Raw genomic sequence first — 24,049 nt, 5'->3', positions numbered from 1 at the left:
GGAGCGCGCGCAGAGCGGCCTGGAGGCGCACGCGCTGGGGCTCGACACGGTGAGTGGCGGCGGCGCGCGGAGTCTCGGTCGGGGAGGCGACGGAGGGTCCGGCCGCGTCGCGTCGGGAACGGCCCACGTTTTGTTTTAGGCACTTCATTTTGACATCACTTTAGATCGCCAGAGGAGTTGGAGGGGTAGTTGTGACTTTGTTTTTATTCGCAAAAACAACTTGTTCGCTACTGTGTTCTGGTGTGTGCCCGAAAGTGAAGGTCAGGCACGGGCCGGGAGCGAACCGAGCGCTTCGCCAAGCTGCGTGGCCGTCGCGGCCCCACCCCAGCCTGTGGGTGCTGGGCGTGCTCAAGACGCAGTGGGGAAGTCGTGAAGAAAGGTGCAGATCCGTAACTGTACGGTAAAACCATGTAACTGCCCTTTTTCTTTGCTGAGGTGTAATGCTGTCATCAAACACTGGCCGCTGGGGCCCTTAAAGTAGCTTCGATTCACTAGTTTGACTTGGGCTGTGGGGGGAGAGTTCTGATGGCCCCACCACCGATCCGTCCGATCTCATCTTTTTTTCTCCCTTTGTAGAACAGTTACTTTAAAGACTTGCCCAAAGCTCACACAGCCCACGAAGGGGCTCTGAACGGTGTAACATTTTACGTGGGGCTGCAGGCTGAGGACGGGCACTGGACGGGTGATTATGGTGGCCCACTCTTCCTCCTGCCAGGTAGGAGCATGCTGCCCCAGCCTGAGGGCAAGGTTACCTTGGCTCATCCTTAAGGCCCTGGCCTGCGGTGGTGAACCAATGGCACGTGCGAATAAAAACAAACCCTGTGATGATGGCATCTCTACATGAGGGCTGGGGATAAAGGGAGGCGTAGAGCACCATAGCACGTTCGAGAAGATCCGGCTAGGAAGGAAGCTTCTTTGTGAACGGTATTCGCTCCCCTTGTTTGCAAAGGATAGGAGTTTCTAGAAAGTTTACAAAACAAAATACAAATAAGCACTAAATGTTTTTCCATTGGGCTTGACCTTTAGTGTTTGTTTTCTCAGCATTTGTTAGAACAAGACCTAGTCTCCCCTTGTGGACCACTGATCTTGAATGCTAACACTTCTTGGGCCGTTAGGACACTCATGGGAAGCATCCTTAGGGTCCTGTGTACTGTTTGGTGTTTCTGTGTCCCAGACCTTGCTGTGGAAGTCAGGCATAGCTCAGTGGGCTCTGTGGGTCCAGTGCTGGGAGTGTCATCTGTGTTGCAGTCTCTTGAAGTGTGTTCCAAAATCCCTGATCCAGCCCAGGAGAAATGGCCTTCCTGGGCTCAGTTCTATGAGAAGGAAACCCATGGGGACAGCTCCCTGTGTGGGTGGGGGTCCTCAAGAAGAAAGGAACCTGGGTTTAGCAATGCTGAGTCATCTTTCCTGCCACACAGGCCTCCTGATCACATGCCATGTAGCACGCATCCCTCTGCCGGCTGGATACAGGGAGGAGATGGTGCGGTACCTGTTGTCAGTGCAGCTCCCTGATGGTGGCTGGGGCCTGTGAGTATGCCCAACTGCATGCATATACACCTGTGCATGCATGTGGTTTTGTGTAGGCAGTCCTCAGGTTTCTAGGCAGCTGTTGAGAAGTGGGGTGACTGAAGCTGTAGGCTTGGGGTGAGGTGGGGGAGAACCTGGAAAGAAGGGAATGGGCTGATAGTTACATGCAGGCTGGACTGCCCTTCATAGCTGGTATTGTAAATGGGTTTCACGGTCAGTTAAGGGCCTCTTTGAGACCCACATGCCATGTGAAAGCCATCAGTGTTTCATCATGGCGGCAGAAAAAACTGCCTTCAACTCTGGTGGCAGGGTGCCCAGCAGCTTCTGTCTCAGTGTCCATTCCTGGTGTGGGGCATACTCTGGGAGCAGGAACCCTGCCCACACAGACTGCACTGGGACAGATGTGTTGACTCACGTGTGGGAAGTGAGCAGAAGGGTGGGACAAGTAGCCTAGGGGATTTTGGAGCAACTCAAGTCATGAGAGGTGAGTGAACTTTTTGTAGTGATTCCTGTGCTGTCACGCCATGTTAGAGGTCTTCTAGGTTTCTTTCTTTCTTAGGCAAATTTCACTGCCAGCAGTACATTATTTTTATTGTTTAAAATGTTAGCACCTTTTTTTTTTTTTTTTTGGTACTGGGGATTGAATCCAGGGCCTTTGCACTGAGCTGCAAAGCCATTTTTATTTTGAGATGGAGTCCTGTTGAAATTGCTCAGGCTAGGCTCAAACTTGCAGTCCTCCTGCTTCATCTTGTAAGAATGCTGGGATAACAGGCCTATGTATCATGCCTGGCTTTTATTTCTTAGAAGACAGAGATCATTTTCCCACCAGTTTGATGCTTCCATAGGCACATTGAGGACAAATCCACAGTGTTTGGGACTGCACTCAACTACGTGGCTCTCAGAATCCTGGGTATTGGGCCTGATGATCCCAACTTGGTACGCGCCCGGAACATCCTTCACAAAAAAGGTAGAAAACGAATTTATGTTATACCATTGTTACAAGGTTTTACAGATGAGAGTCAGAAAGATGCACCTTCAGTGGAGACACTGGGCAAAATACATGAACAAAGAATTTGTCGAAGTAAATACATGCAGAAATTTTAATTGCTTAATTTTTTAAATAGCAAATTAATAACCTGGTAATTCCTTGTCTCATGAATTGGCAAAATTTAAAAGCCCTGCCGGGCGTGGTGGCTCATGCCTGTAATCCCAGCACTGGGGAGGCTGAGGCAGGAGAATCTTTGCAAGTTTGAGACCAGCCTGGGCTACAAAGTGAACTCAAGGCCAGCCTGAACTGCACAGCGAGACCCTGTCTCAAAAAGACCAAAAAAAAAAAAAAAAAAAAAAAGACCCCTATCTCACCTCAGGGCTGCCATGTCCTGCACCCTTTTATCCCACTTTCCACCCCCCACCCTGCAGTTTTGCAAAATCCAACTTTTTCTTTAGCTTGTATCTCAAATGTCACTTCTTCGGGATTTCTTTGTGAAATGTATTCTGAACACATTTACATGAAGTCCAGCACTCTTTGTGTGTCACTGTTGTATTTAATTCATTGTGAGCACATTGAGTTCCTAGGGTGTAGTTCTCTCCAGCACTCCTGGCACCTGCCTGGTAGGGGAACATGTTTGAGCCACATTTTGCCTAGTAGTTACCTGGGTATTTTTTGACTTCCACACACCTGGGTCAAGCCAGAACTTTCTCATAAAATGTGTCCAACTCAGTGTTGCTGTGCACTGCACCTGACACCAGCTGCTGCTGGGGGAGGCCCTGGACATGGCCCAAGAGTGTCAGATCTGCTCTGGCATCTGGCCTGTTATTCACCTGTGCTGGACTGTCTCTCAGGTGGGAAAGCACAGACAGCTTAGGCTTGGTCTGAGAGGGAGACCCAAGCATGCGTTTTCACTCCCTCCTGACCATCTCCAGGGTGTGTGGCCATGGCCCACTGCATGCATCTGGGCCCCTCCATCTCCTGAGCATGAGGTGTCCTTACAGGTAGCTTCCTTGTGCTCTTTCCTGGAAGCAAGAGCTGCAAACAGCTCTCCTGGGATTGAATATACTCTTGGGAATGCTGCTGGTTCCACCCAGCTGTTTTGGTGTCTTGGGTCACTCTCGAACCCACTTGTCACCTGGTGTTTAGGACCTGCAGCAGACTGTTCTAAGCTGATGTGAGAAGTGGCTCACCTGACCCTGTAGGCCAGTCTTCATGGGTAGAGTAGGGCTGGCTGTGCTGACAGGAGGCAGATGACATCCTGTTTTCTTCCTAGGTGGTGCTGTAGCCATCCCCTCCTGGGGGAAGTTTTGGCTGGCTATCATGAACGTTTACAGCTGGGAAGGCCTCAACACCCTGTTTCCTGAGATGTGGTATGCCTGCCCTTGTAGATTGGTGGGCCTGGTCGGGTGGGTCAGGCCCCCAGCAGAGGCTCTTACCCCACTAAAATACACGGATGTATGAAATCAGGATTCCCTTCTGGGCAGGAGGGAGGGGAAAGAAAGGTGCTAGGAGTCTGACCCTAGTACCAGTTGTATGTTGTGTGTGGGGTGATGTGGTGCAATACTAGAACCCATAGAGTGGCATAGAAGGAAGCTCAGGCTTTGTGGGGTAGACAGTAGTTTGTACCTGGTAATTATAGAAAATCCTGAGTGTGTATAAGTAGAATAAAAAGGCACACTTCTACCTACCCTTGGATGCGATGTGAGAATTGCATCTGTCTTTCCCGTTGCCTACTTTGGGGTGAATGTTTGTCAAGTCCTGGATATCATTTCATCCATGCATGTTTCTGTGTGCATCTTTAGGTTTGGTTTAATGGAACCGTGCTCATTCCTTAGATTTTCTTTCTTCTGGCTTTTTGAGAGGAGATCTCAAAAAGATCTCTTTTTTTTTTTTTTTTTTGCTGTGCAGTTCAGGCTGGTCTTGAACTCACTATGTATCCCAAGGGGGCCTTGAACTCATGGTGATCCTCCTGCCTCAGCTTCTCAAGTGTTTGAATTACAGCTGTGCCCACCACACCTGCTCATTCCTTTGAATTTCATATCTACTGCCAGCATCTGTTGCTGTTTCATAGACAATAGATAAAAGCTATGGACCACTCCTTAGAAAACACTTCTATGGTAACATTTACCCCAGTGTTATAAAGTGCTACCAGCATATACAAAAATATGCAGTGAATGTTTAAATTTCAAAACTTTATTACAGTAAAAGCTACATTATCATTAATCCCCTGTAGAGTACTCTGCCTGACTTCCAACGCTTTTCTAATTGTTTTTGCCACTTTGTGAGCAGTTCTGGATGTCCTTTTTCTTGATTTTTTTTTTTTATGTGTTACCAGCAATATGGTGAATGCCATTGCCTAGTACAATCCAGCAGAAAAACAGGCTCATAAAAACTTCGTGATACATTGTTGTCCACTTTACTTACAAATTTGCTATAGTACAACTTGTAGCTCTTGCCCAAAGTCAAAATGACCATGAAATGTAACAGTTTTGAATCAGTTCAGAACACTGAGGCAGCTACAACAGCACAATTAAAGATCTGGTGAAAGAGCACTTTAGAACTGCTGAGCTGGGCATGGTGGCACACGCCTGTAATCCCAGCACTCGGGAGGTTGAGGCAGGAGGATTGTTTCAAGTTTGAGGCCAGCCTGGGCTACAAAGTGAGTTCAAGACCAGCCTGAGCTGCGTAATGACCCTGTCTCAAAAAGATAAAACCAAAACTTTAGAACTGCTTTAAGAAATAGCAAGAACAATGGGGTAAGTGTTTTCAAAGCAAGTGGGTAAGTATTTTGAGGGAGGTTAATAACAATGTGTCTTTTACTCTCCTAGTTTTTAAAAAAATTTAAATGTTCGACATACGTTATGATCCTACCCCATATACATATTGGGAATTAGGACCCCAGAACTTCAGAGCCTAGGCAAAGCCCCTGCCATGTCCCTTGAGTACTGTAGAAATAGGTGTTAAGGCCCTGTGGTAGGTGACTTGATGGAGGAAGTCAGGACGTGAAGGAGCCACTAAGGACAGCAGAGTCCTGAAACAAGGACCAAGGGCTTAGCTCCACAGCCAGGTTATGTAGTAACAGGTGGGAGGGCTGGCAGGTGTTGGGTGAGGGATGGGGGTTGTAGACAGTGCTGCCTGTGTATGGTGCAGGTGGAATGCTTTTGCCTTTTGGAGAGATGCCCTGAGCCATGTTGGCCTTCAGTTGTCTGCTGCTGACAGGTGGCAGGGCAGGACCTGCTGTGTGAGAACAGGCTGAGGAAGGCCCTGAGAATGGTGGTCATTGTGGCCACCATGGTGGGAGGGATGAGTTCTGGAGGCTGGGGTTGGGGATGCGTCTGGTCTGTGTCCCTATGTGGCCGGACTCTCGTGGTCCGTGGTGGGCGGCACTGTCACTAGTGGGCTGCTGTTCCTTGCTGAAGTTGGGTAGGGGATAGATCGGAGGTTGAATGACAAGGGGTGAAATGGAAGACCAGAGACTGTGAGTCAGTCGGGCTTTGAAAAAGCTGGAAACTGTACTCGGGGTGTAAAAACCGCTCTTTGTAGTGAGTGCATAAGCCCTCAAGAGAGCAGAAGAGGCTGAGGCCTATTGCTCACATTTAGAGAACAGGGAGTGTGGTCAGTCAGCGTGGCTTGTCATGACCCTCACTCGTGCACAAGAATGGAGGCGTGAGAGGAGAGAATGGGAGGTCAGGGGCACACTGCCCTGGGAAGCTGGTGCGGCTTTTCCTGTGTGAGTAGATACTGAGTACTGAGGCACTGAGGAGGTTGACAGGGTTAACTGTTTTATCATTCGTTTTGTGTGGTCATAATCTGTAGTACTCTATGACTGGACTACATCCGTAGCTCTTTTTTATTTATTTATTTTTCGAGCAGGGTCTTGCTAAATTGCCCAGTCTGGCTTGAAACTTGGAATCCTTTTTCCTCAGCCTCCTGAGCAGCTGGAATTATGGGCGTGCAACACTGCTGCAAGCAGGCTTAAAAGTTTTTGAAGAGTACTTTAAACCCCAGATGGTCACCACCTTTGTTCACCTCCTAGAACACAAAATGCTGGGTAGGAGGGGATGTCAGCTCTTTGGGAGGTGAACACACAGGTTTCACTGCACCCACAGGAGTGTGTTCACCCTTAAGACCCATGGCTGCAAGGCTGACAGTGGGGCAGTGTCCTGGGCACCCTCACTGACGTGTGTTGTCCCCCAGGCTGTTTCCTTCCTGGATGCCTGCACACCCCTCCACTCTCTGGTGTCACTGCCGGCAGGTCTACTTGCCCATGAGCTACTGCTATGCCACCCGCCTTAGTGCCTCGGAGGACCCACTGGTCCAGAGCCTCCGCCAGGTGAGCCCTCTGACCCTGAGGATCCTTGTCACAAAAGACCCATAAGACTCAGGAAGACAGATGGCACACATTCTTGGGGTTGGGGTCCCCACCCTGGGGGCCCTGTGGAGCTTCCACTTCCTCTCCTGTAAACAGAAATAAACAAGCTCTGGCCAGAGGAACCTGTGCTGTGGGCCAGGCAGTTACTGGTGTCCAATGTCCTGGGGCCATGGAGAATTTGTGAGCTTCAGGGTGTGGATGTGCAACCCACTGAGCAGTCCTAACCCATGTGTATAATTGTGTCCTTGGAAATGGCCCTGTGATGGGGTGGAGTACAGGATGGGGGTTGGGCTGTGTCTTTAGGAAGGAAGAGAGGGTGGGTGTCAGACTACTCCTCAGAGTGGCCCTGACATAGCTGAGCCATCCGGGCCTCACTCCACAGTGGCTATTTGGTAAGTGTTTCACAATGTATGGGAAGGGCATGACCCAGTGGCTAGGGCTGGCAATTGGAGGCCACTCCTGGCTGAAGTCCAGTTGGCTTTGTGTCTGGGAGGTGTGTCTGGTGACTCGCCAGTGGTTAAAGTGCCACCTACCCTCTAGGAGCTCTATGTGGAGGACTATGCCAGCATCAACTGGCCAGCACAGAGAAACAACGTCTCTCCTGATGAGCTGTACACACCACACAGCTGGCTGCTGCGCACGGTGTATGGTAGGTACACTGTAAGGCAGTGGACCTGGGCACCCAGGGACAGGGAGTCACTCATTTATGGCCTCATTAGCTCATTTGTGCTGTTTATGGCAATGAATAACCTTTGCTGGGTCCTGTCCTGAGCAGCACTGAGGACCACCTGGGTGGGATTTTTTTCAAGAGGAGGCCCCCTAGGCACTACTTTGGCAGAGCAGAGGAGGAGGCACAGGCAAGGGTGGAGTGAGTAGCAGCGGGAGCCAGAGAGGCAGAGGCCCAGATGCTGCTCCCTGTTAGAGGGCTATGGGTGTACCCTGTATGGGAAGGGCAGGTTGGGGCCAGGACATCCCCCCTGTCTGGTGCCCACTGACACTGCTGCCCTACAGCACTCCTGAACCTGTATGAGCGCTTCCATAGCACCTACCTACGGCGCCGGGCCATCCGGATGCTGTATGAGCACATCGCTGCTGATGACCAGTTCACCAAGAGCATCAGCATTGGCCCGGTCAGTGCCCTGCCCTCTGTGGCCCCTGTCTCCATGTAGCCCCTGGGGGCAGAGAGGACCTAGTTGGTGCTAAGAAGCCATTGAGCCCTCTGAGACCTTTCTCTGTGGCGATGAGTGCACATAAGTGCTTTTGGGAGGAGGCCTATTTAGGGGACTTCTGTCCTCATCCTCTTTGTCCTGGGCTCTGTGAAGCTACCTGGCCCCGTCAGCTCACCCTCCCATCCCCACACCTGGCTCTTACCTGGTTATGTCTGGATACCTGCTCCTTGAGGCCACCTGGAGCTTTCTGGCCAACTGGGAGGGATGGATTCCTCCCCTGACTTCCTCCTAGTCCCTATCACAGACAGTTGATCCTCTGCCGTCTTAAAGAATTTAGAGGTACCCAGGGTGGGGGTGGCAGGGCTTTTGTGTTTCATTGGTTCCTAATCTTGCTTTGCCTCCTGGGTCTGTCGTGTCTGGTGGAAGCCAGATAGACACACACCATGCCTGGGGTCATATTCCCAGTGGTCAGGGGATACAGTTGTGAACAGGCTAGCAAGGACCTGGAAGGAAGCTGGCACATGGCTGGGGTGAAGCTGGGTCGGGCAGGTGGGCTTTAGTACGCATGGGTTCTCTGGGCAAACCACCAGGCACCAAAGCACCCCACCTGTGGGCACCCAGACCCTCTTAACCCCACCACATCCTAAGTTGGCTTTTGCTTGACCTTGCCTGATACTGGCCTGGGTCTGAGTTGTTCCGTAGGGACACAGCTGTGCATCTGGTGCACTCAGGAAGCTCCTGTTGGAGCAGAGGTGTCCTGGCTTGGAGGTGAGGTATACAGGTCTTGACAGCAATGTCTGCCACAGATCTCGAAAACCATCAACATGCTTGTGCGCTGGGCTGTGGATGGGCCAGCCTCCTTTGCATTCCAGGAGCACATCTCCAGGATCCCTGATTACCTCTGGTGAGTGTGGTCAGGAAGTAGCTGGGTGATGGTGCTGAGTGCTGATTACAGACACGTAGGCTTGTGTGATACTGGCCTCCCACCCCTCAGCGTCCAATGAGGGGCATCAGGTGCAGCCCCTGGGAATAACCCCTGTAACCAGGAGGAGTGTGGGAGTCGTCTGGATGGGAGGATTTATCACGTTCAGAAACTTGAGATGGTTCTGGAGGGCAGGGAGAACTGCCCTGTGGATGGGTAGGGTAGGTCTAAATTAGTAAGAAGGCTTATGGTAGGGAGGTCGTCAGTACTGTCTGGCCACAAGTTGGAGCCCTGAGGACCATGGCAGGAAGCCGTGCACTTGTGGAGGCTGTCTTCTGGCAGTGTGGTGTTGAATGAGGCCAGCAGGGTAATTAGGCTCAAGGCTTCCACTGCCCCGTGTGGTGAGCTGCTGTCTCATTTCTTGCCAAGTGTGACCCTTACGCCTGTGAGCCATTTCAGCAGTGATGAGGCTGATGCTGGCCTCCTGGGGGAGGCCTGTGTGGTGTCTGCTTGTGGCTATGGGTCATCCCTGACATGTGCTTTTCTCCTCCTCACAGGTTGGGCCTTGATGGTATGAAAATGCAGGTAAGGGCTGTGTGGCCTTGGCCACTGTTGCTGAGTTCAAAGGTGACTCCTCACAGAATAGATCAGTACACAAAGGAGAGGCTGAGTCACCCTCCAGTCTTCCAGTCTGTGTGGGGCAGTGGGCACTTTGGGTGCCTCAGTCTCTGGGATCACTACCCATTCTTGCATGTCCACCTGTAGTTGTAGTGTCTATTTTCTGCCTGTTTGTGAGGCTGGGCTAAACTATTGCAGTGACAGGCCTAAGTATGGCTCAGTCCCTGCAGAAGCACTTAATTTTGCACCTGTGACAGGCTGATGTGGGCTTTTCTTCCCTGCAGTCATTTGGAGGGTTCCCCTAGGAAATCACTGGAGTTTTGTTCTCAGTTCTTGGCCCCTGGGCTCACCCTGGTCATCCCTGCAGCTGTGAGTGGAGAGGAGAGGTCAGTGGGTATGGCCAGGTCTGGGAGCAGCAGGCAGACAGGCAGCAGAGGTTCCTGTGGAACTCAGTGTTAAGGAAATGGATACCTGGCCACTCCGAGGGAGAGTGCAGGTTTACTGGATACAGCAGAAGTGTGTGGACAGCATCTTTCCAGACCCTGGGCAAGGTGGACAGCAGATGCATTCCTCTCTGGGCAGAGGTGCCTGATGGTATCTTTGGCCCCCAAAAAAGCATTCATGGGAAAGTTTATGGGAGAACTGATCCTGTGACCATCCTGTGGGCTGGGGCCTAGGGCTCTGTCAGACATTTCAGAGGGCCCTGAACAAAGCTTACTGGGACCCGCCCCGCCCCTCCTGAGATCTGGTGTTGTCTGGAGAACACAGACTCCAGACTGATTGGAGGTGGGCATTTCTGGTCATCCTATGATGGGTGTGCTGCTGTGGGGGAAATGTGGGGTCCTATGAGGGAAGGTCTGATCCTAGAAATGCCTTGAGTCACTGTGCTGGCTGGTGGCCCATGAAGGCAGGTTCTTCTTGGGCCCTTGCCAGCCAGGAGGATGCACAGGGCTCAGAGCCTGAGTGGGGCATCAGCTGGTGGGTGGGGGTGAGGTAGGTGCTATGGCTGCAGCAGCTGTAATATCTGTCCTTTGCATGCAGGGCACCAATGGCTCACAGATATGGGACACCTCTTTTGCCATCCAGGCTCTGCTGGAGGTATGTGGCTCTCCCTCTCACCTTCCTGTGTGTGTGGACTGCATGTCTCCCCTCAGGGACCTAGCACTGTTACCACACACTGCCCTTGCTCTCACAAGGCTGGCACCAGAGCCTGTGCAGGTGACACCAAGGAAGTACTGGCCCTGTCTGGCCACCCTGGATAGTGGGCTGGTTCTGGGATCTGAGGAGCCAGCTAGAGGGAACTGGGCAGGGTGATGCCCCATGGGGCAGGATGTGAGGCTCTTAGGACCTTAGAGGCTGGCTGTGTTTGGAGCAGTGCGGGAGAGGAATGATGGTATTGTGTTGGGGGAACCCTGGGGGTGTTTTTGGCCAGGTGGGGGCAGGTCCTCTGGGGGACCTCTGGGGTCTCCTGGGAGACAGGTTGGCTTCTGTCCAGGACAGTGTGTCCTACTCACTCCACTCTCCAGGCACGTCTCGTTGACTTTCTGTCTTGAAAGGTAAGTGTAGCAAAGCACCCTGTAACTCTCCAGAGATGTGTGTGTTAGTTTGCTTCTCGTTCCCAGCTGTGGCAAAAGTCACCAGGACATTGGTGGATTTGGCTCAGCTGTGCTGTGCTGCTGTCTTCCAGGCGGGTGCACACCACAGGCCCGAATTCCTGTCCTGCCTACAAAAGGCACATGCGTTCATGCGGCTCTCGCAGGTGAGGCCAGTGCCCTCCATAGCTTTGCCTTGCCCAGCTTCCTCAGGCTGGTGTTCTCATCTTCCATATTCCCTCTGCCACCTTCATCTACCCTCGTCACCCCAGAGCAGCCCTTGGCATGGGCTGCAGTACATGTGCCCAGTGGACATGTTCACTGTTCATGCTGGAGTGGTATGCAGGGTCTGGGACAGTCTGTGGTGCAGCCAGGAGCTATGTTTCTGAGCCCTGAGGCTGTTCTCACTCTGGCACAATTGAGGTGCCTCAGGCCAGTGGAGATGACACCAGCCTGTGGCTGTCACGTCCCAGGACCTTGGGTGGCCTCTGATCAGCCAGTCCTTCCCGGAGGCGAGTGGATTGTTTTCATTGTCATGCTCCTACCTGCATCCTCTATCGTGTCCTGCTGTCCTGTGCTGACCCCACACCTCTGCCACAGTGACTACCTTCAGTTTGGGTCCCTTATGCCCCATTTCCCTGTCCTCAGAGCTCACTAAGATGCTGCTTGTCTCCCTGGGGCTGGTGAGGGCAAGCAGGGGTTCTCTGCCTGCATGGGCTCTGAGCACGGGAGCCGTGGAAGGGAGGCTGGACCCTGATCATAACGGCAGGTCATCAGCTCTCTCTTGAGAGCAGAAGGACCATGAAGCTGGGGCAAGAGAGAAGGTTGTTCAGTGCTCTGGCAACTCTGTCCAGAGTGACAGGGTTGTGGGACTGGTGTCCTACAGGTGCCTTGTTGCACTGCTGGTGTTGGGGCTGGCAGCAGACCTGGCTCCCAGGTCACAGTGTGGGATCTCTGGTGACAAGATGTCTGTCTGCTTTTATGCCCCTCGGTGTTGTCCAGGTCCCAGACAATCCTCCCAGCTATCAGAAATACTACCGACAGCTGAACAAGGTATGTGTGTGTCTCCCTGCCCTCAGCCTTTCCCAGCCTAAAGGCATCCAGGGAGGGGTTGTAGCCCTGGGAAGTCCCTGTGTTGGAGTTGGAGGTCTGCCTGGATATGCCTGGGGTGCTGTGCAGACAACGGCTGTAGATGGGGAAGGGTGCTGTGTCTATGGATGGTCATGTCCCACTCCACAGGGTGGCTTCTGCTTCAGTACCCTGGACTGTGGCTGGATCGTGGCTGACTGCACAGCGGAGGCTTTGAAGGCTGTCTTGCTCCTGCAGGAAAAGTGTCCCTGTATCACTGAGCACATCCCCCGAGAGCGGCTCTGTGATGCTGTGGCTGTGGTGAGCTCACTCCTGCGCCTGCTCTCATGTCCTGCAGACATGAGTGCTCACCTTCTGACTAGGCAGAGGGGCCAGGCTGCAAGAGCTCATGCCCAGATCATTAGGTCTGGGCATTAGGAACCCTGGGGTGGCCATATACTTTTTGCCTTGTGCTATGGAGCTGAAGCCTGGCTTGCCCCTGGCAGCCAGGGCAGGCTGTGAGACCTCTGGGGGTGCTCTGGTTCTGGAGACTGTAGAGCCTACTTCTACACTGTGGCTCTCTTGGATGTCCTTTGGGAGGGCTGGTGGTCTCCACTGCATGTCCACTTTTGCACAAACTTCTTTCAGGACACCTGGCCCTGGAGCTTACACCTGTCCTACTGTGTCAGTGCTCACAAGTGAATGGGTGCCTCAGGGCCTGTTGCTAGATGGCTGCACAAGGCTGTGACTATAGCAGCTGCATTGGACACTTGAGGGCTTGCTCAGCATGTGGATCGGCTCCCTGTCTCCCACTCCTGCCCTGTTAGCTGTCCACCCTGGGGTGCTTCTAGAAAGCTGTCTTAGGATCTGTGGGCTCCAGGCATGCTCCATTCTCAGAATAACCCTCTGGTTTTAGTTGCTGAACATGAGGAATCCTGACGGAGGGTTTGCCACCTATGAGACCATGCGGGGGGGCCGCTTGCTGGAATTGCTTAACCCCTCAGAGGTCTTCGGTGAGTGACCTGGGCAGCAGGGTAGTGCACAGATCAGGGCTGATGCTGTGGCAGAGCTACCCTGGGAGTCCCTGTGCCAGGGATGAAGGGCTGTGATCTGTCCCAGGAGTTTGCGTGGGATTCGCACCCAACTCTCTGGTTCTAGCCTGGGCCAGGTCTTGCTTGTCCACAGGAGACCATCATGCATCCTGAGCACCCTCATGCAGCCCCTAGCACCTGCAGGGAGTTGCGGATACCCTCAAAGGCTGTGCTGTGGGCTGCTGGGCTATGTCTGCTTGTCACCACAAAGGTTCTGGTCTAGCAGGGGAGGTTCTTTTCTCCTGAGGGTCTTTTGGGTACCTACTGTACCCTTCCTTTTCTGGTCTCTGATACCTTACTTCCCAGTCTGTCAAGTAGGTATTCAAGGTGGGCTGCAGCTATCTGTTGAGTTCCTTGTCTTGACAGAACCCACTCCTTTCCCTGCATGGATGAGTATGCAAGCATTCTGCTCCTTGTAGCCATATTGCTTGCACAGATTGGGGTTACATCTGGGCATAGGCTCTGAATCACCTGGTCTGAGTCACAGGCCTTGGGTGGTAGTGGATCTTACAGGCTTCCCTCTCCCAGGGGACATCATGATTGACTACACGTATGTGGAGTGCACCTCAGCAGTGATGCAGGCACTGAAGTATTTCCACAAGAATTACCCAGACCACAGGGCAGCAGAGATCAAGTAAGGGGGACCAAGGCCTGGGATACCTGCCATGTGGCCATGCCACCATGCCAGGGCCACACTTTGGGCATGTCACAAACGCAAGGCCCTGGCTGCCTCAGCAGGGGAACTGAAGGGAATGGCTCATTTAAACATGGGAGTGAGCTGGGCTTTCTGGGAGGCTGAAGCATACAAATTGCAAGTTAAAGGCCAGAATGGGCATGGTGGCACATGCCTGTAATTCCAGCACTCGGGAGGCTGAGGCAGGAGGATCACCATGAATTTGAGGCCAACCTGGGCTACAGAGTGAGTTCAAGGCCAGGTTGAACTACATAGCAAAACACTGTCTCAAAAAGACAAAACACCCAAAAAACCAGAATGGATGACTTAGCAAGATCCTGTCTCAAAATTAAAAATAAAATAAAGTCAGAGTCCCAGCACTGGGGCAGGAGGCCGGTCTGACATACATAATGAAACCCTCTTTAAAAAACCTGAAACTCCCTCCAAAAAGGGCTGGGGGCTGGGGAAGTAACTCAGTAGTAGAGCACCTCTAAGTTCCATTCTCAGTACTGAAAAAAAGATACTCCTCACCCCCCATGCTGCTTCTGGTGTCCCTGAACTTTGAGCAGGAGGGTGGAGGGGGGTGAAGACAGCAGTTATAATACAAAAATGGATTCTTTTCCTCATTTTAATGTTAAAGAGAAGCATATACACACTTCATTCATCAAGCAGTCTTTCATACCCAGAGGCAGCAACCACTCAGAGAAGTGAATAGGCCTTGCCACAGTGCTTGGGGGGGGCGGCTGTGGGAAGGGTTGCCCCTGCCCTCCTTCCCTCCTGGATGGAGGGGCTGCTCACCTGCCCTCAGTCATGGGCCACCCTTGCTTGTTTGGATTGTGCGTAAGTAGAACCTATAGGTGACTAGCTGAAACTGGTGGCAGCAGTGACCATCTGCTCTTGATCATTGACTGAATGTAGGTGTCATGTTACTCATTTGTCTGTGTGTGTGTGTGTGTGTACGTGTGTACGTGTATGAGAGAGGGAGAGAGAGAGAGAGAGAGAGAGAGAGAGAGAGAGAGAGAGAGAGAGAGAGAGAGAGACACTGAGACTGAGACTGAGACTGAGACTGAGACTGAGACTGAGACTGAGACTGAGACTGAGACTGAGACTGAGACTGAAGATTAAACCCAGGGCCTTCACAGTGAGCTACATCTCTACTCCCCTTTATTTTTTGACTTGTTTTTTATTTTGAGATGAGATCTTGCTAAGTTGCCCACAGTTGGCTTGTGATCTTCCTGTCTCAACGTGCCTGAGTGCTGTGCCACCATATTCAGCTTGTCGATCATGCTTCCAACATGGGCATCATCTTCAGATCTGTTCTCTTGCATTTTTTTCTGGAGCTCTTAGCAGTCTGCTTCCCTTTCCCATGTTCTGTAGCTGCTCCCTTTTTCCTTCATCTGAATATTTTGATCTGTTTTCTAAGGGAGACCATACCCACTCTGAGACCATGGCAGGGTAGAATTGGGTAGGAACTATGGCTTTTATGGCATGTGGTGACTGCCTGTGTTGCAGGGAGACCCTGGAGCAGGGCCTGGCATTCTGCCGGCAGAAGCAGCAGGCTGATGGCTCCTGGGAGGGGTAAGTGTGTGCCCAAGCTAAGTGTGGTGTGCTGGCATGTGTGGGTGCAGATGCGCTTGGGGACAGGGACCTGTGTGCTGCACCAGCTCTCTCTGACTTCCTGACACAGCCTGACTTTTCCTGATGTGAGTGTCATGTGGGAGCAACTGAGCTGTGTGTGGGAAGTCCTGTGGCCTGAGTGTGATGGTTCTTTCTCACTTGTGCAGTGGTTGTGTCTGGTGGCTGAACAGGTAGGCATTGCTGCTGCTGAAATGGTATGCCTGTCTGAGGGGCTAATACATGCTTTTCTGATGATAGCCACAGCCGTACACTGTGTACAAGATGCCCCAGTGTACCCAGGCAGAGTACCTGTGCCCTGGACCCAGGCTGAGGCCTTCCCCCTCTCCCTCTAGCTCCTGGGGTGTTTGTTTCACCTATGGCACCTGGTTTGGCCTGGAAGCTTTTGCCTGCATGGGGCACACCTACCAAGATGGGTAAGTGCCAGTCCACAGTGTTTTTTCCCTTTGATGTTTGATTTTTTAAAATATACATAGCATTTTAAAATAATGGGATAGGATCAGTAACTTGGAAGATGTGAGTTCCAGGTTGAGATGAAGATGTTTTCCTAGCTCCTGAGCCTTGACTGTGGGCTACCTCACACAGCTTTAGCACTCAGACCCTCCCTACAGTGCCTGATCCCCGGCTCCTACCCCAAGTAAGAGAGAGCTAGAATCTAGGCCACTTGCTGGGCTAGACAGGAGGGTGAGGCCTCAGGTTCAAGCCCTGCCTCTAGCTGCCTCGCTAGCTCTGGATCCAGTGGGTTTGGGGAGCAAGGAATGTACTGGGCTTGGTTGGGTGCAGCATGGGTACTCCTGGACATGTCTTCAAGTGCCCCTAGGTAGACTGCCACATCAGTGAGGCCATCTGCCACACCAGAGCATTTCTGTCTGTGCCTGCGATCAGGAGGCAGGTCTGTCTATCCTCACCTACAGGCCCCTCCCCAGGACCCTAATGTGGCCAGACCTGACAGGTGGGCTCCCTGGAAAAGCATCCTAACTCTCCTCATCTCTGCAGGGCTGCCTGTGCGGAGGTCTCCCAGGCCTGCAACTTCCTGCTGTCCAGGCAGATGGCTGATGGAGGCTGGGGGGAGGACTTTGAATCTTGTGAGCAGCGACGTTATGTGCAGAGTGCCCAGTCCCAGGTCCACAACACCTGTTGGGCCCTGATGGGGCTGATGGCTGTCAGGTAGGAGCTCAGGTGGGGTGGAGGAGGGACACTCAATTGTGAATGGGTGGCCTAGGCTGAGTGCAGATGTGGGAGAAGATGATGCCATGGGGCTCCATTGCCACTCAGCTGTCACTCTAGGGACAGAGGTATTTCCATGAGGCCTGCTGCACTGGTACTTGGGCTAGGTGGCATCCCATCTGCCTGAGTGGGGCCCTGCAAAGGTTTGCCTCCTAGTAGACTGCTCACTGCAATGGTGGTGGTGGCCAGCACTGGCTAGCAAAACAAGGAGAGTGGCGTGAGATCAGCAGGCTGTGGGTTGCTTCTCTGTGTGGCAGTGGTGGCCGCCGTGTTGGTCAGAGCACAGGTATATGCAGCTGTTTTGGGCCTCTTGTGTACATCGCTGGCACCAAGCACATGCATGCAGTTGTGTACTTACTGGACAGATGCATGTGCACAGGCAGGGCACACTCAGATGTGTGTGTTCCAATCTGTGCTGCCCTGTTAAATGAATCTTTCTAAAATACCCTCCTTTGGCATGACCAAGTGTATCAGAGCCTGGGCGACCATGGAGCAGGACATAGGGGCCTCTCCTGCTTGGCCATTGTCCTGCTGAGCCCTTGATCCTGGTCTCATCCTTACCTAGTGTGCATCAGTGTGCTAGGTTCACATGAGGCTTGACCTGTCCTGGGAGCTGAACAGCACCTTGTGCCAGGCCACAGCATCAGCTGTCTTCTAGGTTCACATGTCTCCCTGTCTGCTCACCTCTGCTTCTGTGGCCTTGCTTCTCAGGGTTCCCGGGAAGAGGGCATACAGGCTGGTCAGTCCCACGTACCATCACTACAGCATTTTGGGCTCTGTCCTTGCACTGGCTGCACAAGGGTGAGGGTGTAGGTTTATGCTGAGGAGCCTGCCAAGCCACCATGCTCCAGCAGTCTCATCTTCCCCCAGGCATCCTGATGTGGAGGCCCAGGAGAGAGGAGTCAGGTGTTTGCTGGAGAAGCAGCTCCCCAATGGCGACTGGCCTCAGGTATGTGAAGATTGTGAGGCCAAGCACTGACCTCCAGCTTGCACATGAGTTTCTAGCCCCCCGCCCCATGTCCCTCTTGGAGTACTTTGGGGATTTGGGGTGAGTGAATTCTGCTAACCAGAGGCCTGTGAGGGTTGGTAGGGCTGTGATAGGTTGGTAGGGCTGCCAGGTCCCGAAGTCTTGACTGGATCTCAGAGGAGTCTGGCAGAAGCTGGTATGGGGTCCACAGGGTGAGTCTGAGTGGGTATGAGGCTCGGTGGGAGAACTCACTTTCTGCATGCCTCCCATCCTTGTTCAGTCAGCTTTCCCTGGGTATTCTTGCCCTGGAATGGGCAGCCCCATAGTCAGGGCGACAGTCTGGGGCAAGCCCTCAGCCTTAGCGGAGCCTTTGTGGTCATTTCTGTGTCTTTCCAGGAGAACATCTCTGGGGTCTTCAACAAATCCTGCGCTATCAGCTATACGAGCTACAGGAATGTCTTCCCCATCTGGACACTTGGCCGCTTTGCCAGTCTGTACCCTGAGAGAGTACTGGCTGGCCATCCTTGAGAGCTACCTACCAATGGTGGGTGGGTGGTGGGTGGTGATTTCTCATAAGTTCTATGAAGACAGGTATCTTGGCCAGGTGGTGGAGCTCTCTGTCACCCTGCCTTGGCCTCCTGTCATTTTCCCCTTCTGTGGGCAGGAGTCTGGGACCAGGCTTGAACAGCGATGGGTATAGTCAGCTTTAGACACTTGATCATCAGTGTAGGTTTAGTTCTGAGATAGCTGGGGTGAAGAGGGAACAAGATCAATCTTGACTCCTGAGGCCCAGCACCTTCTGGAGGATTTTCTTGACCAGTCACTGTCCTTGGGAACAGCTGTGACTGTTGCACTTCTTACCTGGGTTGCTGTGGAGCAACCCTGGGGCAGGCTCATGCAGGCCACTGCTCCTGCCTCTTTTGTGTGCTGAGCCAAGGGATGAGCAACAACCTTGTGATGCTGATGGGTGAAGGACCAGCTGAATGTGTGCGAGGTGGGGCCCTTGTTCTCTGTGGATGCCTGAGAACTTAGCAAGCGCCCTGAGTATGGGAGGATCCCACTGTCCTGTGCTTCAGCATCCTGACAGTTGTCACATGCAGGGAGCTGTGTGTAGTGGAGCGGAGAGGGGTGGAGTGGTCACAGTGGTTACCACCATCCTATGAGCCAGCTAAGCGAGTCTGGAACTCTGTGACCAGGAGAATGCCAGGGCTCTTTAAGGCTGCCAAGCCCCCTGCCAATTGTGTGCTGAGCTGAGGTAAGGGCCAGGTTTCTGGGGTAATGCCTCTTGGGGTACACCCTGAATCCTGGCTTCTAACCCTTCCTGGTCTGCTTGCATGCATGTAGAGTTCAGGATAGAAAGTTCAGGCCCTGGCTTTGCCTTTGACCTATGTGATGAATGCTTGTGTTCTCAGCCTCCCCAGAGTTGCACCTGTTCTACCTGGCTGATGCCACTTCCTCAATTTCCCTGGCCTACCCTGCTTCTTTAGCAGGAAGGCCGTGTTTGACCCTGTCCCCTGCCCAGGACCCTCAGAGCTGTTTCTCTGGGGTTGTTCGGAAAGCTTTGGGCCACCTTCCTTCTGCCAAGCCCTTGGAGCCCTAGCCTTCACGGCCCCATGTGTGACAGCTCTGGCTGTGCCTCAGGTACAGCCTGCATTGTTCTCCACACAGACCTTTCATTCTCTCATTTGCTTCAGGGCAGACAGATCCGTCCCAGAAGTGGTTGCTGTCCCCAGGGACTCTGAGCCATGATCAGATCACTGTTAGAGATAAATACGGTTAGCTGGATGAAGATACACATCTATAGTGACAGTGCTCTGGGAGGTGGAGGCAGGAAGATTGCAAGTTCTATCCCAGCCTGGCAACTTAGTGAGACCTTGTCTCAAAAATACAAACAAGGGCTGGGGATATAGCTCAGTGGCACAAGTGCAATTCCTGAGTTCAATTCCTGGTACTAAAAAAAAAAAAAAAAAAAAATGAAAACAAAAGGGCTGGGGATGTAGCTCAGTATGAAGGCCATAGCATAGGTTCAGTCTCTAATATTGAAAAAACAAAAGTGGATCAAAGACCTTGATGTAAAAATGCAGAACTATAAAAGATAACAAAAAGAAACCTAGATGACTGAGTTTAGTAATTTTTTTTTTAGATATAACACTAATGGCATATCTGTAAAGGAAATACTTGATCAGCTGGACTGTATTGAAATTAAAAATGTCTGCTCTGTAAAAGATAATGGGCAAGAGAATGACAAAACATTCTGGGAAAAAATATTTGGAAGACATCTGGTAGAGGACTGTTACCCAAGTAAAACACAACTCATAAAACTTTAAAAAATTCCCTTGTCAATTCTTTTTTTTTTAAATTGGTACATTTTAGATATACTTAATGGTCACATTCATCACAGGGAATTTGTACTTGTACCTGATCTATCTTGCTGCTTTTTTCCCATTCCACTCTCCTTCCTTCAACCCCTTTTCCTCTGCTTATTTGCAAAAGCTTTGTGGCCTTCTTTTCCTTTTCTCCTTTTCTTTTTTCTTGTCCCTTTCCCTACCCGCTTTGTTCCCCTTCTCATTTGAACAAAAACTCATAAAACTTAACCAAAAACCGCGTTTATAAAAATAAGCCAAAGATTAACAGACCCTTTGCCAAAAAAAAGATACACAGATGGCGGACAAGCTTGTGCAGAGATGCTCCACACCATGTCATCAGGGAAATGCAAATTACGATAAGATACCCTAGCATACCCACTGGAATGGCCAGAATGCAGAGCACAATACCGGATGCTGGTCAGTAACAACAGGAACTCTGGTGGGTATGCAAAGTGGCACAGTCACCTGGGAAGACAGTTTGGCACTCAGAATATGCAGACTTACCGTTTGACCAAGCTACCTTGGTATTAAATCAGAATTGAAAATTTATGTCCACAAAAAACCCATTAAAAAAAAGTTTATAGTTTTACCCACAATTAAACTTCGAAGCAACCAAGTATCCTTCAGTAGATGAATGGATGAACTGGTACTTCCGGTTGATGGACTATTCAGTACTAAAAAGAAATGAGCCGCCGAGTCATGAAAAGACAGAACCTGCAATGCCTTGCTAAGTGAAGTCAGGGCTGCTTGCTGTATGACTGCAGTTACAGTGTATGACATGCCAGAAGAGGCAGAACTAGAAACAGTATCAAGATCAGTAGTCACCAGGGGCTAAAGGAAAGTGAAAGGTTAAAAGGCAGAGCATGGGATTTTGTCACTGAACTACTGTATAGTACTGGAATGGGCACACAATGTCAAAAGGAAGCCCTTGTGAACACGGGTGATGTCTGTGCAGGCCTGCAACTAACAAGTGGGCCCTTGGGTGGGGGTGTTGGTTGAGGGAGGCCATGCACGTGTGAGAGCAGGAGTGTATAGATGATTTATACTTTCCTTCCAGCTTTGCTGTGAAACAAACTGCTCTTTAAAAGAGCTTTTAAAAGAAGAGGGCAAGCCGGGGATGTAGCTCAGCGGCACAAGCACCTATCTGGCAAGAGCAAGGTCCTGAGTTTGATTCCTGATACACCCCCCCAAAAAAAAAACACTAAAAAATGAGGCTACAGGGTTAACTAGAAAGAATTCAATCTGGATGCAAATAAAGCATGACATCAAAATTTGTGGGATATTGCTAAAAGATGTGGTAAGTATGAAAAGTTTAAAATCGGTAATCTAAGCTACGTAAGCTTAAAGTGGAAATGGGAGAAAATACAGAGCAGAAGTCAAATACAGTAAAATGAAACCAAAAATTGTTGCCTTGAAAAGATTAACCAGCTGAGGATATAGCTCAGCAGCACAAGCGCCTGCCTGGGAAGCGCCAGGTCCTGAGTTTGATTCTTGGGACCAAAAAAAAGGATTAATCAACCTTTGTTCTGGTCACAAAATATGTAACAGGAATTAAAGTCCATCACTGGACTCTTGAGACAGTGGTCCTCTGCCCCAGCTGCCTGTCCAGCCTGCCTTGCCTCTCTTGTCCACCTTACATCTGCACACACTTCCCCTTTGCTGTGCCCCTGCTGAAGAAATCCTGCCAGTGTTTGTTGGAGACCACTACATAGTGGCTGTGAACAGGATTTACTATTAACCAATTGACAGTCCCTGTTTACTTGTGAGTTGTCCGAAGCTCTGAACAGGATTTACTATTAACCAATTGACATTCCATGTTTACTTGTGAGTTGTCCAAAGTTTAGGCACCTTGTCAGGAGATGGGCAGCGGACTCATAGTAAATGAACCTCTATGAGTTGCTGGTCACCCTGAAGCCTACATTGACCTGTGAAGCTGTGGCTTCTCAAAGGACAAGTTAAGGCCACAACTGAAGCTGTCTGGCTCCAACCATTTAACTACAAGGAGACTGCAGCTGCAGGCTCCACACTCCTACAATAAATACTGACCTGAAGATAAGGTAGTTCTCCTGATCTACATAATTTACTACTTGGGAAAATTCTCCCAAGGTCCTGCTGAAATTCCTGCATTATCTTGAGTGTCCTCATCCGTTGTTTGAAAACCAAGTAAATACAGGCTGCCCAGAGAAGTCTTTGTGAGAACCCAGAGAATATTGAATGCTGTGAAAGACTTAGACCCTTCTGGAGCCCTGAAATCATTTCAATTGTTTAAGCCTTCCCAGTCCACTCCTTTGGGAGACTGCAGGCCTGAACAGCCTGTAGTAACTAAGGGTTAATTAATCTGACAAATGTTGCTTTACATTCCTTTTTTATTTCCTGTCTTTACAGGATCTGCTTGTCTCTGGAGGGGTGAGATATAGAAGGATAGGAAAGCCCATTTCAGCCTACATGAAATGCACGTGCTCCTTGAAATTTTAGTTACCAAAATTGACATGTGAAGAAACAAGAGATTGAAGTGGCCTTGTATCTATTTAAGAAATGGAACTGGAAATTTAAAACCACCAGAAGAAATCTAGGCCCTAGATGGTATCACAGTTAAATTCTATGAAATTAGATTCTGTGGATCAGAAAGCAAATTTATTCCAATGATAATATGTCTGAGCCAGGACAATGGCACATCTGTGTAATCTCAGCACAGAGGGAGGCTGGCGGGTGGGGGCGGGGGGTGGTGTCACAAGTTGCCCAGCAGCTTAGATGTCTGGGGGTGTTGGGAGGCCCATGGCTGGAGAAAATATGGTGTCTGGGGAAGCTGTGGGATTTTGAATACAGGAGCAGCTGGTCTAGGGTAAACTATGCTGGCGGGTGCTGTCCTCAGAGGCTGGGTGTGGGGAAATCCTTGACCTGTGTTTGACCCAAGCCCTTGCTGCCACTGCCCTGGGATCCTCAGTGGGCTCCATCTGAGTTCCCATCCCCCTCATCTGAGGTGAGAACCCTACAGATTTATTGAGGCTAGTCCCAGGATACAAGAGGTGTGTTTGCCACTTAAGAGGTCCCAGGAGCCCTGCACACCCCAGGTCTCAGGATGGTCCAGAGGGCTTTGTCCCTTGCTGCACTGTCTCCAACCAGGCCTGGTAGCAATGACCAGTCAGATGCCCTGTGCTCTGTCTGTGGGTTGACACTATGTTGCCTAACCCCGATCATGAGGGAGTGTGGTCTGTGAGGGATCTTAGTTCCTAGCCCCATCAGGGCCCCCAGGCCCCAGGGGACCACTGTGGGGCCCTAGGCTGATCTTGGCACCCATTGCTCTTTGCTCAAGTTGGGTGAGCCCCAGTAACCATGCGCACACCAGTTGCCATCCAGGTTCTGGAGGTCCCAGGAGCTTGTGGCCCTGTGGGGTCAGGAAATAATATGGGGTCCACTCTCTCATGGGTACTGTCACAGTAGGGGTGAAGAGAAGCCCACGTGTCCCTCAAGGTGAAGGCCAAACCCACCGCTGCCCAGGACTTCACACAGCGTGAACAGCTACACCCACTTGCCCAGCCAGGATGTTCTGGCTGCTCCAGGAAGGTGCTGCTGGCAGGATATGGCCATTGCTGGGCTGCTCACAGGAGCTCAGCACGCCACTTAAAGTTCGCACCCCCTCCTGTGTCTTGTAGCCCCTCCTAGTGTTACTGACACGATCCACCACCCAACGTGGGGTCATGTGCACGTTGTATGTGGCTCTTCCACTATGTAGCCAGGGCCCAACCTGGCCTGGATGTTGGTTAGGAGGTGTCGAGGGGCCATGGGACAGGATGAGGTCGTGCTGCCTCTTTAAGGGTAGTGACATCACAA

The 24,049-nt window shown here is 51.3% G+C and overlaps 1 protein-coding gene across 1 annotated transcript; it reads left to right on the top strand.

Annotated features, from left to right (window-relative positions):
- Positions 1-19,742, top strand: Lss (lanosterol synthase (2,3-oxidosqualene-lanosterol cyclase); the record flags this gene model as incomplete). The annotated part of the gene is given in 21 exon segments (XM_013505726.1): positions 1-49; positions 577-715; positions 1,419-1,527; positions 2,373-2,494; positions 3,792-3,888; positions 6,716-6,851; positions 7,431-7,539; positions 7,902-8,020; positions 8,866-8,963; positions 9,539-9,566; positions 10,641-10,697; positions 11,287-11,358; positions 12,194-12,244; positions 12,431-12,580; positions 13,176-13,272; positions 13,879-13,984; positions 15,536-15,601; positions 15,994-16,074; positions 16,655-16,825; positions 17,756-17,834; positions 18,249-19,742. Coding segments are annotated over 21 exon segments (2,068 nt in total), but the record flags the coding sequence as incomplete, so codon positions are not given.
- Between the last annotated feature and the right edge of the window lie 4,307 nt (positions 19,743-24,049).

This window comes from Chinchilla lanigera, unplaced genomic scaffold (genome assembly GCF_000276665.1).
Source record: "Chinchilla lanigera isolate Chin_1 unplaced genomic scaffold, ChiLan1.0 scaffold00006, whole genome shotgun sequence".
Taxonomy (NCBI): Eukaryota; Metazoa; Chordata; class Mammalia; order Rodentia; family Chinchillidae; genus Chinchilla; species Chinchilla lanigera.
Note: the sequence above shows the minus strand (reverse complement) of the source record. Positions and strands in the feature narration are given on the sequence as shown.